Here is a 16,356-nt window from a genome sequence, read left to right as displayed (position 1 = left end):
ATTTGAGAGTTTTCTTTCACGTGTTTATGCCATCTGAGGGAGAGGAGATGACGCTCACGAGCGATTTGTGTCAACGACCTGGGCTGTCTTCATTATTACTCTCAATTTTCTTGTATTGATGTGAAACGGGTGTTGTTCTTCTTTTTAATAATATAGTAGTGTGGATTTGGGGGAGATGTTAGCATTGTACCGGCGATTTAAAATGTGCACCGCCCTGACCTTAATTCAGGTACGTTAAGCAAAACAACAAACAAAACAAAACAAAACAAAACAAAACAAAACAACAAACAAACTTGCTGGGTTTTTCCTGCTGCACCTCCCTGGGGGCGGGCGGGCTGCGCTCTCTCTCTATAAGGCCTTCGGAGCCTTTGGAAACGAGGCTGCAGTTCCGCCCGCAGCCTGCAGCGGGCGCTGCTGCTACTCCCGCCAGCCCGCTGGCTCGCAAGGGACAAACCTGGGACTTGGAGCCTCTGTTTTTCCTTCTCCGTCCACATCTCCTCCCTCGGCTCCGCCGGGGTGGCTTCTTCTTCTTCTCCGCCGCCGCCGCCGCTGGGCTGGTCTCCCCGCCACTGCCCGGCCTCTAGCGGAGCAAGACGGCGAGGGCGAAGAAGAGCGTGTGCCAAAGCCGCGGGGAAGGCGAGAGCGAAGGCGGCGCGCGCGGAGGGGGAATGCAGCGACGGGAGGCGTGAGCCGCCGAGCATGTTGAGCTGGGCTCCGCCGCTTCTCCCGGGTCCACCTTCGCCAGCGGCGCTGCCAGCCCTCCTGCGACCCCTTTGGCAGCCGGCAGGCGCCCTCCTGAAGACGACGGCGTCTAAGATCCCCTGAAAGGCGGGCGGGAGAAAGAGAGATCCAGATCCCCGGGGAAGCCGCCTCTCCTTTAACCCGCCTCTTCCCCCCACCCCGCCCGCCACTTCGGCTTCAACATGAATCAGGCTGCTCCCTGCCGCCCAGGGGAAATTTAAAAGCCGAAGGCGACCCACAGCAGATCCTTGGTTGCTAAGGTAAATTACGATCGCCCTTGCGCAGCGTCCTCGTTTCTTCACCCCTCCCCCCCAAAAAACCCCCCAGAGCTTTGTGGGGCAACGATGCCTAGCAATGCATGACCCCCACCCATCGCTTTCCCACGTTAAAGGGACACGGGAACTCATTAAATCGGTTCTTCGGTTCCTTAACCCCGAGCCCCAAGCAATGTGTGTGTGCAACGGGTGCGAAAAGGAGGAGCAGCGGGATTCGGATGAAGCAGCCAGCCAGCTTCGCGGCCCCCTTGCCTTCCCCCTTTTGTTATTCTAGGGACGCAAATGAGTTGGAGGAGACGCACTGGATCGCGGGCGTCGCCGTTGTAAACGCGCCCTCGGCGCAGCGTTCCATTCGGAGCGCAGCTATTTGCATGCGGGGCCGGGTGCTTGGGGAGGGTGCGCGCGTTCAGTTTAAGCGCGGGGAGCGTTTGCTTCCCCGGGGGGGGGGGGTTGCGCCGAGAGGAAAGGAGCGGGGTTTGCGTGCTAAGCGGGGCGCTGCGAATCGGGGCCGCGGGGCGCGCGCGCGTAGGGCGATCGCTAAGCAACGGGCTGGGCAAAGGGTTGGCGCTGGCTGGCTGCTGCGCCGCTTGCCCCTGACCCTTGGAGGAAACTTGGGAGCAGGAGTTTGCCGGCGGCGGTCGCGTCTTGCTACGCGCTGTTCATAATGCAGTCCAAGGGCGGGAGAGGTGGAGGGGAAAAACCGCGCTTGGAAAATGGTCGCGCTTGAATCGGCGACCTGCAGAGCTAGAGGTCGCAAGTTTCGCGTATATTCGAAGAATGGGAATTGATTTTAAAACTCAAAGCAAATAAATGGTTTTGCAACCAGGCCCCGAAGTACTTGGGGAGAGGAAGGGCCGAGGGGGGTCTTCCCAACACGACCTGCTGCGTTTTAGGCTGGAATCTACATCCACTTCTCTGGGAGTGTGCCCCGTTGAACTAAGAGATGCTTACTTCTGAGTAAATGTGCCTAGGGTTCACTGCTAGTCTTTCTGCTGCTTCTTGTTGTTGTTTAGTTGTGTCCGCCTCTTCGTGACCCATGGACCAGAGCACGCCAGGCACTCCTGTCTTCCACTGCCTCCCGCAGTTTGGTCAAACTCATGCTGGTAGCTTCGAGAACACTATCCAACATCTCGTCCTCTGTTGTCCCCTTCTCCTTGTGCCCTCCATCTTTCCCAGCATCAGGGTCTTTTCCAGGGAGTCTTCTCTTCTCATGAGGTGGCCAAAGTATTGCAGCCTCAGCTTCAGGATCTGTCCTTCCAGTGAGCACTCAGGGCTGATTTCCTTCAGAGTGGATACGTTTGATCTTCTTGCAGTCCATGGGACTCTCAAGAGTCTCCTCCAGCACCATAATTCAAAAGCATCAATTCTTTGGCGATCAGCCTTCTTTATGGTCCAGATCTCACTTCCATACATCACTACTGGGAAAACCGTAGCTTTCTTCTGAGTAAATGCGCCTAGGGTTGCACTGCTAGTCTTTCAGCTGCTTCTTACACTTTCCTTTTGTTCCACAAAGGAGTTGAGGGTGGTTGGGCCCTAGGGATGGGACTGGAATCCTAAACTCTGACCCGCTGAGATCAGATGAGACTCTTCCAAGTAAACCACACTAGGGTTGCACTGTAATCTGGTTTTCACAGCTGTCCCCAAGAAGGCCTTTTAATGTGGAATGCATCATGTTGTGAATGGGGCGATAGGAACTGGAAGAAGCCAATTTTCAGTGGGTTAGAGGTTTCAGCTATGGGTAGCCTTTGCCTTTGAGTTGTAGATGCATAGTCCCCTCCCCCAACAACAAACTAAAAAGACAGCAATACTTACTCACACATACTTCCATTTAGGCTGTATATACACTATACCTTTAAAACACATTCAGAGCATGTTCTTTCGCTCAAAGAATTCTGGGTGGTGTAGTTTACCCCTCACAGAGTTCCATTTCCCAGCAGCCTTGATAAACTACAGTGCCCAGAATTCTGTGAGGGGACAAGTGTGCCATTCATGTGCTTTGGAGATATAGTGTGCACAGAGTCACTTAAAGCCAAGTAAGTACTTTGGCATAACTGAGTTGTGGCTGCATACCCATCATACATATAAAGCACCCACCCCGAAACAGAATCTTGGGAACGGTAGTTTAATGGTGCTGGGAGCTTTGTGAACTATAGTCCCCATGGTTCCTTTTGGCTCTGTATGTGCTTTAAATATATTTAAATATAATATGCTGCCATAGAGTGACTGAGAACTTGCATGTTACTTATCTGCACATCTTTCCAAAGAAAACCAAAGGCTCTTGCTTGGATGTGAGACCGATTTCATCCCCATGCCATTAGCAAGACCTGGCTGGTGACAGAGACAGGAAGAGTGCTGAGTGCAGGCGTCTTTCCATATTCCCAGTTGCGCATGAGTGTGCCATGCTCTCACAGCTGCATTGCATGGCCATGCTGGTCCCGCACAAGTCCCCACCAGCTCTGTGTGAGAGCAGCTGTGGAGCAGTCTTGAGTACCCCATGTTTCTGGACTGGGGGGATTAGAAGTGCTAGCAAAAGCCTTAAGGTTGTGGTCCCTTAAAATTAAAGCTCCCTGGATGGGAGTTTAGTGTGCCCAGGTGGGCTTTGGAAGGGAAGGGAAGCTTTGATTGCTTGTTGAGTTGGTTGAACATGTTGCCTGCTGGATTTTTTTCTTAGGAGGCAGCGGTCCTGTCAATAGCTGTGTTTCCTTATCCTAAGCACAGAACAGGCTTGCACAGCTTGAAGCCTGCTCTCTGAGACTTTGATAAACCTTCTGTTTTTGCAGGTCATGATGAGACTGCTAGAAGAGCAGGGTTGTCAGTTAATCAGCAGACCTCCCCTCCCCCCAGTTCATTGCCGGCATGGGCTGCGTTCATGATGCGGGCTTCCATGTTGTGCAGGGCGAGTTGCTAAGTCTCTCCATTTTTAGTAGAATCCACTTCAAGTTTATTCAATGGATGCAGCCTGAGCACTTCACCATTATTTCCCTAATCTCATTAAATAAAATTATATAGCCTAACAATGCAGGTGTATGCTTTTATTTATTTTAATTAATTATTTCTTGACTGCCCACCCTCAAAAGATACCAGGTTGCTGTATAAAAGTGTCTGTGAAATTAACGCACACAACATAGTTTAAAACCAACAAATAAGCACAACCAAATACAACAAGGCAGAGCTATACCTAAAGAGAAATGCTTGTGTGTGCAGTACCAAGCACACTTGTATGCACTTAATTTCCATTGAAGCCGGTGGGACTTGCATACAAGGAGTCACCTTCAGCATCATTAGGGAATCATAGTACTCTCTTCCTCTAAATAGTTATCTTGAAATTGCACTGCTGAATTTGAGAAATACTTCTCTGGAAAGGATAATTTTATAAGGTGGGAAGGGAACTTGGGTACGTCTGTGTTCCCATTTTTTTTTATTTTGCTTTTGCAGCATAATCCTACAAGTCCCATTTCAGAACAATACCATTCTGTTCACAGGTTGCAGGTGAGTGTGGAGGGTGGAATATCATGGCTTTTAAAGGCTGTCCTTTTAAAGACTGGAGGATATGGGTTCAGGGGAAAGAGGGAAAGTGGGCAGCAACAGCAGCAACAACAACAAAATCTGTGATACAAAGGAGCTGGAAATGGCTTGTATCAAGTGAGTCTGGAGAAGTCTTTAAAAACATGCAAATAGATAGATAGATAGATAGATAGATAGATAGATAGATAGGGTTCTTACCAGCCCATCCCTATGAGTTCCCAGGGTGTGTTACAAAGATTAAAAGATAAAATATTAAAATCACTTTAAAACAAATGTTAAAATACATGTTCCCCTCCTTGACAAGCAGTGGCGTAGCGTGGGTTGTCAGCACCCGGGGCAAGGCAAGTAATTTGCGCCCCCTAACCTGTGGATTTGCGCCCCCTAACCCGTGGATTTGCGCTCCCTAACCCGTGGATTTGCGCCCCCTAACCTGTGGATTTGCGCCCCCTAACCCTAACCCCCAGATGTTGCGCCCGGTGCGGCCGGCCCCCCCTGCACCCCCCACGCTACGCCACTGTTGACAAGGCTATTCCTTCCTCTATCCATCCTTTTTACCTGTGAACTTGGGTGGGGAGTATACTATTGCCTTTCAGCTGGGACTTCCAAGGTTATCCTGCAGAGGTTATAAGATGGAAGGGATTCATGGATGGTGTAGCAGGGCAAGGGAGACCTTATTTTGTCTCCCCCACCCATCCAAGGAGTGAAGGGCATTTTCATGCATGAGACTTAAAGCAGATTTCTGATATAAATGTAACTTTAGCCAGAGTACCACTACTTGTTCTAAATGTCTTTCCTCCGCTTTCTCTTCCACATGAAGAAAGATCAGACATCTGCATAAATAGCGCAAAAGCAGCCCAAAGGCAATCTAAGCCTCCTACATGAAAGCTTTCAGAATCTGCAAGAGCCAGTGGGGTGTATTCAGTGTCGACTAGAGCTGGTCTCTGCGTGGGAAGACCCAGACTTGGCCAGAAAGTTCATTGGGAAGCTGACCTTCGGCCAATCCTAATCCCTCAAACCAACCTGCTTCATAGGGTTATTGTAAGATTTTGGTGGCCACCTACCTACTCAAGAGTGCTTTTGCCGCCAGTTAGAAGCACATGTTTTTATCTTTCACTTTTAGTCCCAGATGCCTTTGGTTGTAACTGTTGTGATGTCTTTACTGATGATTTTAGCTTCATTGGATTTCCTTATTCAACTATTTAGTTTCTTATAACCTCAATTAGAATTTAGGGAATTAGAAGGTATTGTGCAGCCTAAACAATGGGAAATTGCTTTTGAATCTATGCAGAATGTTTTATTGGACCTGAAATTGATATTGATTCAGCCAAAATTGATATTCCGAGTATGTTGGGCTCCACAACTTTTGTATAGGAAGACTAACATACATAGATGTTGGAGGTGTAATGCTGAGAATGCCTATTTGAGGCAACTGATGTGGGCTTGTCCACTGATACATTCCTTTTAGTCTGAATTTGTTCTTTGCATCAGCTTTGTATTGGTGAAGCCCTTGCTATGGCAGATGCTCATATATTCTGAAATTATATCCCTGTAGTATGGGGACTAACAAGTGGACAACAAAAGTGGGTTTTGTGAGCCCTTATGGTGGCTAAGAGATTATAAGTACTCAGTAGTCTGAGGACCTCATTTCCCCGGCTATATTCAATCATATCTCATATTGATATCAATTTTGTATGGCTACCTATTTCAGTATCTGGAGGGCTTAATTTAAGATTCAGGTACTGTCGGTGGTCTGTTAATTATTATTATTTGTATATAATTTGTATCATTACTATTTCCCCCCTTATTCTTTTTTCTTTTTTAATTTTAATTTTTCTCTTTTTCTGTTCTCCTTTTCTTGCTAAATTTGCAAATAAAAATGTAATATTTTCTAATAAGGAATAAAACACAAGTTGGAACATGTGGGAGTAGTTAGAGCAGGGGTCTGCACTGTTGACCTGTATTTATTTTATTTAATTGATTGATTGAGTTACTTACTTACTTACTGCCCTATACCCTCAGGTTTCAGGGCGGTTCACTTGTGGAACTTGCTTTGATGAAGGAAATCTCATACTCTGAGAAGTAACTCAAGGCATGAAAATTCAGTTACACCCAGTTTGCCATTTGGGATCCAGATGTTTTGGACTCCCAGCACCTATCACCCATAGCCAGCATGTGGCCAAAGTTTAGGGATGATGGAAGTTGTAGTCTAACAAACATATGAAGGACTGCTGCCTTTTGACCCATGGCCTACAGTTTAGTTAGATTCACCTTTTCTTTGTCTTCATCTGAGGGAAGCACTTCGCACTCTGAGACAAAATACATGAGATTTGAGAACTCAGTTTGTACATAAAGGTTCAATTTCAGTTTGACACCCTGCTTCAAATGGTGATGGTCCTGTGGGCGAGGCAACAATTAACTAATTTTACCAACAGCAAATATATATTGCAGTTTATCCCTGAGTCAGCCATGCTCTCTGGTAGGAAGATGTCTGGATGATCCGCACAACAAATACACAGCTGTATGTTTGTTAGGCCTTAAATTGATACTCTGAATAGACCCCCATAAAGCTAATATTCATAGTTCCTTGCTGCTAAGAAATCTTTGCAAGAATATCTGAATCACGACATCAGTCGTTGTTCAAGCCCTGTTTTAAAGTGACAAGTTGTCATGTCAGATAAAAAACTGCATCAGGGTTTGGGAATTAGGTATGTGCCTTTCCAGTGGAATAGTTCATCTTAGTCATGAATAAGCATTATTATGCAGCTTTATACTGTAACTGATGACCAACCTTCCCTTTGGGAATCAGTTTTGCCTTGATAGCACAGAACTGTAGTGGTGTGTGTGTTTAATTTCGGGAGGGGTGTGTGTGCAAAAGAACTAGCCATTTGTCTTGCTACCTAAAGTCATAATGATCTGCGTAAGCATCTCCCTAGCAACAGAATTTGATGTCATAAATAGAAGATTAAGGAATAAGATGAAAGATAAGCCACAGGTTTTATGCAAAATTGATTATTGGTGAAGCAATATCCTGCCATAGCAACGTCTTGAGCGTTATAAAGAGGGGATTTATTTAAGGACAAGGCTCGAACCCTCCACTACTTCAATTTAGTGATGTCCTATTCATTCCACGTATAACAGCTTTTCCATTCACTTCACTGGAAGGGCAGAGGGATATGTGAGATGAGGGATATATGGGGAAACCATACTCTGAGGAATGTGTATCTTTGTGGTCATTAGCTTACACCAGCAGGTGAAGCAAAGCAGTGTGGTGATGGTTGGGGTGGGGGAATCTTGTCTGTGATCCTTGGGATGGGAAAATAGAATCATAGAATCATAGAATCATAGAATCATAGAATCATAGAGTTGGAAGAGACCACAAGGGCCATCGAGTCCAACCCCCTGCCAAGCAGGAAACACCATCAGAGCACTCCTGACATATGGTTGTCAAGCCTCTGCTTAAAGACCTCCAAAGCAGGAGACTCCACCACACTCCTTGGCAGCAAATTCCACTGTCAAACAGCTCTTACTGTCAGGAAGTTCTTCCTAATGTTTAGGTGGAATCTTCTTTCTTGTAGTTTGGCTCCATTGCTCCGTGTCCGCTTCTCTGGAGCAGCAGAAAACAACCTTTCTCCCTCCTCTATGTGACATCCTTTGATATATTTGAACATGGCTATCATATCACCCCTTAACCTCCTCTTCTCCAGGCTAAACATGCCCAGCTCCCTTAGCCGTTCCTCATAAGGCATCGTTTCCAGGCCTTTGACCATTTTGGTTGCCCTCCTCTGGACACGTTCCAGTTTGTCAGTGTCCTTCTTGAATTGTGGTGCCCAGAACTGGACACAGTACTCCAGGTGAGGTCTGACCAGAGCAGAATACAGTGGCACTATTACTTCCCTTGATCTAGATGCTATACTCCTATTGATGAGGCCCAGAATTGCATTGGCTTTTTTAGCTGCCGCGTCACACTGTTGGCTCATGTCAAGTTTGTGGTCAACCAAGACTCCTAGATCCTTTTCACATGTACTGCTCTCAAGCCAGGTGTCACCCATCTTGTATTTGTGCCTCTCATTTTTTTTGCCCAAGTGCAATACTTTACATTTCTCCCTGTTAAAATTCATCTTGTTTGTTTTGGCCCAGTTTTCTAATCTGTCAAGTTCGTTTTGCAGTGTGATCCTGTCCTCTGGGGTGTTAGCCACCCCTCCCAGTTTGGTGTCATCTGCAAATTTGATCAGGATGCCCTTGAGTCCATCATCCAAGTCGTTGATAAAGATGTTGAATAAGACCGGGCCCAAGACAGAACCCTGTGGCACCCCACTAGTCACTCTTCTCCAGGATGAAGAGGAACCATTGATGAGCACCCTTTGGGTTCGGTCAGTCAGCCAGTTACAAATCCACTGAGTGGTAGCATAGTCAAGACCGCATTTTACCAGCTTCTTTACAAGAATATCATGGGGCACCTTGTCAAATGCCTTACTGAAATCAAGGTAGGCTATATCCACTGAGTTCCCTTCATCTACCAGGCTTGTAATTCTGTCAAAAAACGAGATCAGGTTAGTCTGACATGACTTATTTTTCAGAAATCCATGCTGACTATTGGTGATCACAGCATTCCTTTCTAGGTGTTCACAGACTGTTTTCTTAATGATCTGCTCCAGAATCTTCCCTGGTATTGATGTCAGACTGACTGGGCGGTAATTATTTGGGTCCTCTCTTTTCCCCTTTTTGAAAATAGGGACAACATTTGCCCTCCTCCAGTCTGCCGGGACTTCGCCTGTTCTCCAGGAATTCTCAAAGATGACTGCCAGTGGTTCTGAGATCACATCTGCCAGTTCTTTAAATAAGGATTCTCTTATGAGTAGGTCCCTATTTTCACCTGTGAAATGTTATAATCAGTGCTTGGAGCTGTGCATGCTCTTCCCAACATGAGATTGGGAACTGTGTGCCTTGCTCCAAGCGCTGGTTATAGTGAACCAGCTTTAGGAAGTGCACCTACACAATTCACCTGCATGTGTGCTGTTCATTGTCCAGCAGGGAAAACTTCCATGTACACCAGCTTTCACTCACATGTTTCTCTTGCTGGGATCTGACAACACTTGTTTACTTTCCTGCTATTTCAAGGGAAGAAGCATGCACAGGATTCGGCCTGTGACACTATCAGCACAGTGCTTCCTTTTTGCCGACGGTTAATCTTGTATAGCTCTTCTCTTAATTTGCAAAGTGCTCAACAATATTGATTGTATTAATATTTGTAGTACTGTTATCCTAAATAGTAGAAACCCATTTTACAGATGCTAAAAGACAGTGACTTATTCCAGGCCATACATTTCTGCCAATCCCAGAAATGGGGCTTTAGTTCACTGCTCTGTTTTAGCTCAGCACTGGTTTAAGGTATCTTAAACTATATCCGGTTTTTTCACCCTGATCCAGAAAAGGTGGTGCAGGCATAGAAGCAGATATTACTTGCTTCATCAGGAACTACAGACAAATAAATGCACATTTGAATATGCTGTTGTCTGCACGCATTGTATTATGTTCTATCGGTTGTGCATCTTGCATACAATCCTATTCATACCTACTTGGGAGTAAGCCCCACTGAACTCATTGGGACACGCTTCTAGTTTAGAACTGCATTGTTAATGTGTATCTTCATCTACGTTCTGGGGTAGCTCGTTTCACTAAAGTTGGGTCAGTGTGTTTGAATTTTAAGATAAAAACTCTGCACATACTTCCAATCTCATCCACTGTCGTCTACCATATTAATGTCTTTATTTTAATGGCCTCTGTTTTTAGATTCATCATGGCCATTAACTGTGAAATGTTCTAAACTGGTTGGGTATTAAGCCCCTAAAAATACATTTTTATTATACGCTTGATGCATAGCAGTTTGTTGATGCCTCTCAGTCCACTGGCATAAAATAACAGATCGTGTTCTTTGAATCTCCTTGCTAAATGATGATGAAACTATTTAGACTCTGCCAATATTGACTTTATTTTTGCATGGTCTGATGCTTTTTCTAATGTATTGTCTATTAGCAAAAGTAATGGCAAATGTTCCCTTTCTCCTCTTCTCTCCATTCTAATTAGGCATGCAGTCATGATGGAGTTGAGTTTGTCTGTTGTATTGTCAGCTCCTGGAAAAAGAATTAACTTCCTGATTGTGTCTTTCAATGGAAGTAGCATCCATGGCTAAGTAAATGAATATGGACCCGGGCACTCCTCCACCACCCCTATACAAGTCAAAGAAAATGTATTAATACAAAGCTTCAAAGTGAAACCGTTTCTGGCTAAGCATTAATGTAATTACATAGTGATGGGTCAGGACACTGGGTTTACCTTAAGAACTGTTGACCAAGTAGAGGCAAGTGAATGAGCAATGGCGCAATCATTTCTGCAAAACTTTGGAGCCAGCAAGATCTCTCCTTAGGAGGAAAAACCTAATCTCTTAGATGCCAGTGGCTACTGGATGCCTGGACTTCTGTACCCATGAATATGAGGCTCCTCAAGTTGGTGGCAATTATTCTTTTGCTCTACAGCCTCATTCTTTGGCTCTCTTAAGACACAAGATGCATATTTTTAGTTCTATCCTTTCATACAGATTGCCATCATTTTACTCACTTACACTACGTGTGGTATGGGCAAGGGAGCTTTTGATTGGCAGGGATGTTTTTGTAGGAGAAATGGAGAAACGTCACATACACTGTCATGTTGACTTCTGTGTTTAAGATCACCTGAGGAGGTTCTGTTAATGGCGTCCCATTATCAGAGTCCATCACATGTTCTGCTTGCAGGGTTCCTACAGGCATCTGGTTGGCAATTGTAAGAACAGGATGAGCATTGGCCTGATTCTGCAGCCCTGGTCTTCTTAACAAGACTAATCAAGCCTTCCCCAACTTGTTGCCCGGCAGCTCCCATCAGCCCCAGTCAACAGCACCAAGCCTAAGTTCAACATTACTTGCTTCTAAGCAAATTACTAAGCAAAATACTACAAACACACCCTTGTCTCACCTGATCTCTCATCCAAAGGAAAAAAAAATTCTTCTTGCCCCTTGGCAAGGCAGTAAGCATATGTTTAGACTCACATTTGCCAGTCTGTTATTTCATCAGTGTGATAAAAATATTTCTGTATCTCATGCCTTTCAGGCATTATATGATGGAATAAAATTCCTGATCACACTTTTCGTCTTCTATATCTATGCTTATTGTTTGATTTTGAATATATTTTCCTGTCTTTCTTCCTCTGGGTGACCCATTGAATAATGTTTTTCCCTTTTACAGCCTGGGTGAAAAGAAGGCAGTTCATAATGGCCCAGGGATCCAGTGACATGGAAACAGCTGATCAAGAGGAGAGCTCTCCAAATATGATTGTTTACAGAAAAGTAAGACATTCAGAGTCATTCATTACTTCTTTGCCAGCTTCTGAGCTGGATGACTGTTTACATGTTTTTAAAAAATAACTTGCTGCATAATCCTATACATGTCTACCTTGAAGTAAACCTCAGTGAGTTCTATGAGACTTACTCCTAGGTAAGTGTGCATAGGACTGCAGACTTATTTTCCAAATGGATTCTTCAGGTTTTGTACTATAAGATTAACGGTTTTCTGTTGTTTTTGTCTGTACTTGGGTATGCTACCTGTAAATTTAAAAGGAAAACGTAAGATATCACTGACTGCTAGTAAAATAGGTTGAATTAAATTCACCTTCATAATAGTCTGTTGCAGAACTGGTATTTTGGTTTGATTTTTTTAACAGTAGACAGACACAACCAAGCTTACTGCAGTTTTTGACTGACTTCATTGGAACCTAATTGGCATAAATCACTTTGACTTTGGACTGTATTCAATATAGTGCTAAGCAAAACATTCTGTCAGTGCAAGGATTTCTCCTTACACAATGGAATATTCTCCACTTCTCCCCCCCCCCATATCTGTTCTTGGGGTTCCTGCAGCCTGCCAGAGCAGATTTGGGGGTGGCACAGGGCATGCACTGGGAGAGGGTATGAGGGGGATCCTGTTGCAGTAGCACTAAAGCTTGCAGCTGAGCAGCTATTTAGTTGAATGCTGCCCAGAGTAAGCCAACTAAAACGATTTGTCTGCAAGTTGAAGGTTCCAAAATAGTCCCATGTAGCCAGTATAAGCCACTCTACGAAAAACATTTTCTCTTCCTTTAATTTCCAAAGAAGGGGCTATGTTGGAAATGTTTTGGCACACATTTTAACAGAGATGTCACTATAATATCCTACTAGTTGATAAAGAAACAGTAGAAGTTCAAATGGATTGATGGGCATATTATAACGGCACTTTTCCTTATGACCACGAAAGTGGTGATATATAAAATGGGCCTGCAATCCTTTGCTCACTTAAACTGAAGTAGGTCCCATTGGCTTCAGTAGGACTTACTTCTCAGTAGACATCCTGGAGCTGCATGCAGGTGGCCTTGCTGTGCTAAAGTAGCTGTAGCATTTAGCCAGGAGGTGGAGGGGAGGGAGAAATGGAAAATGCTCCAAATGGTTCTAGGTTTGTGCATTTCAGTTTCTGTTTGAGGTTTTAGCAACTGCATCAACTGTAACAGACTTCTGACTGCCATTTGGACTAGCGGAAATCAGCATGGAGACCACCACAGCTCCTGTATTCAGTGTGTGTGTGTGTATCAGATATCCGATTCGCATACTTTGTTGGCATACTGGGGGATGGGGGAAGCAGAGGAACTCTGCCCTCTGGAAACCTCCTTGTGCAGTGTGTGAGATCATGGTCATAGCGGGCCTTTATTAAAGGCACCTGCAGGTTGCTTACTCGCAATCAAAAGTCAAGAAGACCAAGCTGTTGGTTTTAACCTTTCCTATTATTACCAGCAAAGTTCTGTAATGCAGCCTAGCCTTCAGTAAAGGCTATTTTATCTTTCCATAATGAGATAGTAGAAATCCCCTTGCGGGGACTGTTCTATTTCAGGTTTCATATGGGAAGCCAATGTTTTGAAAGCACTTGCCCCCAAGTTAACACATCAGGCACTATGTCAGAATAGAACAAGACTTCTCTCTGGTAATTAAACTGTTGACACGGGGCGGTTTCCCCATGGATTCCTTGCTAGCAATCTGCACCTTTTTATGTATAGCTGGAAAGAGTACAGTCCTTGTATAAGAGCTTTACCACTACTTAATCCAAACCTTTTAAAAAATGTAATGTAGAATGCATTATCTGATTCAATGCGTTCAATGTCGCATTAGAAATACTTCAGGAGATAGATTTTAAAGATATATGTGACTGTGAGAGCATTAATTTGTACATTAGTACTTGTTCATCTACGAAGAATAGTTGTTGTTTTTTAAAGCAGAAACTAAACTAATTGCTTGCTTTAAACATAGCAGGAAATTCTCTTCAGTGCTGAAAGTGGAACTTACACATGAATCTGAATCAATAATCTTGTTTAACTATATATCCTGATAGAAGTGCTGAGTTTCATTAGGCTACCATTGTCAAGCACAATTTTTCTTTACACAAACACAGTATGAATCTGTATGAAGAGGATTATATTTCAGGTTCTGGTGCAGTTGAAAATGAGTGTTAATATTGGGCAGCATCATATATACTGGGAGGAGGAATGCATGATCCTCCAGATGCTATTGGGGTTCCAGTTCCCATCGTCCTTGGCCATTGACCATGCGGGCTGAGGCTGATGGGAACCGGAGTCCAACAACATCTAGAGGGTCACAGGTCCCCCACTTGTAAGATACATATGCTTAATATTTATTTCCACACTATGGACTGTTGATGTGCTGTATAGAGTCATAAAACCAGGGAAAGCAAATGTGTTGTTCTCCAGATGTTGCTGGAGTCCAGCTCTCATCAACCCTAGCAAGCATGGCCAACAGCTGTAGCCCAGCGTTGACTACCCCCACATCAGACTGTCTAAGAGTCATGACTGGTCAGAAAACCTTTAAGACAGTAATCTCTTCATTCCCCCCAGATTCTTGTTGTGTTGCTGTATGTAGAATCCTGCCCTCTTCCAAGGCACATGCTACAAAGGTTAAAGGGCTTTCATTTGAAGTGAATTGGGTTGTATTGGGGCCCAGTGGAAGAGCACCTGCTTTGAATGCAGAAGTCCCAGATTCAGTCTCCGGCAACTCCAGATGGGGCTGGGAAATACCCCCGTCAGAAAACCTAGAGAGCTGCTGCCAGTCAGCACAAACAGTGCTGATCTAGATGGACCAATGCTGTAACTTTGTATAGGGCAACATTCTCTGCTCCTATTGCTTCTTTCCATGTCTGTCACTGTGAGCATGGCAGAAGATGGGCAAATTTGAAACAACGCGGGGAGGATGCGAAATATTTTATTAAACAAGCAGTAAGAGGGAACATCAATTGATTTTTCATGACTGTCACTTGTCCTTGAAATCTAAGCTATACTGATTGCTTTGCTCATTTGAGTATTATTTCTTGGATCCAAATGGCCCAGGGCTTTCACTTTCCTGCAATAAAACTCATAAAAATAAGAGATCTGAGGGCCATGCCAGAAAGAAGCCTGCTTTTGTGCCATCTGGCAGAAAAGGCCACAGAACAAATCTTGGCCTCTCATTATCAGGAAGAACTTCGTAATTTTGAGGGAGTTCAGGGGAACTATAAAAAAAATGGCAAAGGATTTGGGACAAATTGTATTTTAAAATGATATGTGTATATGTTGTAAGTATGAGTAATTAATCTGTTTAGGAGCAGATAAACAGTTTGTGGGGCTTGGCTCAAAGAACACTGGATACTTTGAACTCACGGCCACCAATAAAAACTGCTTGCATTTTAAGTCCCTTAAGATTAATGTCATGTTTGTGTTATTTGCTGTAGAGGCTTATGGATATTTACGTAGAAGTTAGTTAGGTCCGTTAAATGGAGGCTGCAATCCTATACTGCAGAGATAGTCAACATGATGCCATCCAGTTGTTTTTGGATTCTCACTCCAGTCGTGCCTGACCAATGTCTATGTTGTCCAGGGCTGATGGGAATTAGAGTCCAACAACATCTGTAGGGTGCCACGTGGTCTTAACTCTTTCGAACTCACTTACCTTGAACTCATTGGGGCTTCTGAGTAGAACTTGAGAGGACTTTGCTGTAAGTGGATGGATTCATGGATGAATTTATATGAAAGGAGAACCTAATACTATTTCTGAATTATCATCATCATCATCATTATGGCAAAGAATGTAAAAATGTTTTCCTGGCTCAGTAAAGAATGATCTTAGCCTAGTTCAGCCTTCCTGAGCCTGGTGCCATCCATATGTTTTGCTCAACAGCAGCTGCCTAGATGGGAGCTGAAGTCCAAAACATCTGGATGGCTGGGGAAAGTTGGCTTATTCTTTCAATGGCCTTGAAAGAATACCTGAAGGAGCTTCTCCACACCCATTGTTCAGCCTAGACACTGAGGTCCAGTGCCAAGGGCCTTCTGGCGGTTCCCTCACTGTGAGAAGCCAAGTTACAGGGAACCAAGCAGAGGGCCTTCTCAGTAGTGGCACCCACTCTGTGGAACACCCTCCCATCAGATGTCAAGGACTTTTTGAAGGCAGCCCTGCTTAGGGAAGTTGTTAACGTTGGATGTTTTATCCTGTTTTAATATTCTGTTGGAAGCCGCTCAGAGTGGGGAAACCCGGCCAGATGGGTGGGATATAAATAATAAATTGTTGTTGTTGTTGTTATTAATTTGCTTTTGTATAAATGGGAGCCCTCTGGGAGGAGTCCTTCAAATGGTCTTTGATCTCATGTTCTCAACCTGCTCCTTTGACATGTATATTAACGCAGTACTACTAGCAGTTTTTCTGAAGCTGAAGAGGCCATT

The 16,356-nt window shown here is 44.4% G+C and overlaps 1 protein-coding gene across 5 annotated transcripts in view; it reads left to right on the top strand.

Annotated features, from left to right (window-relative positions):
* The first annotated feature begins 444 nt into the window (after positions 1-444).
* The window catches only part of RGS6 (regulator of G protein signaling 6), a 223,846-nt gene continuing 207,934 nt past the window's right edge, over positions 445-16,356 (top strand). For all 5 annotated transcript variants that reach the window (XR_014005857.1, XR_014005858.1, XM_081186290.1 and 2 more), the window contains exons 1-2: positions 445-1,001; positions 11,817-11,917. Coding sequence is in view for 3 of the 5 variants with exons in the window: in XM_081186290.1 (XP_081042416.1) it covers positions 11,843-11,917 (75 nt within the window). In the remaining 2 variants the exon portion in view is untranslated. The remainder of the gene's footprint in view (positions 1,002-11,816; positions 11,918-16,356) is intronic.

This window comes from Podarcis bocagei (assembly GCF_964188305.1).
Source record: "Podarcis bocagei genome assembly, chromosome: 1".
Classification (NCBI taxonomy): domain Eukaryota; kingdom Metazoa; phylum Chordata; class Lepidosauria; order Squamata; family Lacertidae; genus Podarcis; species Podarcis bocagei.
The sequence above is the reverse complement of the archived record's forward strand: the minus strand, read 5'-3'. Positions and strand labels throughout refer to the sequence as shown.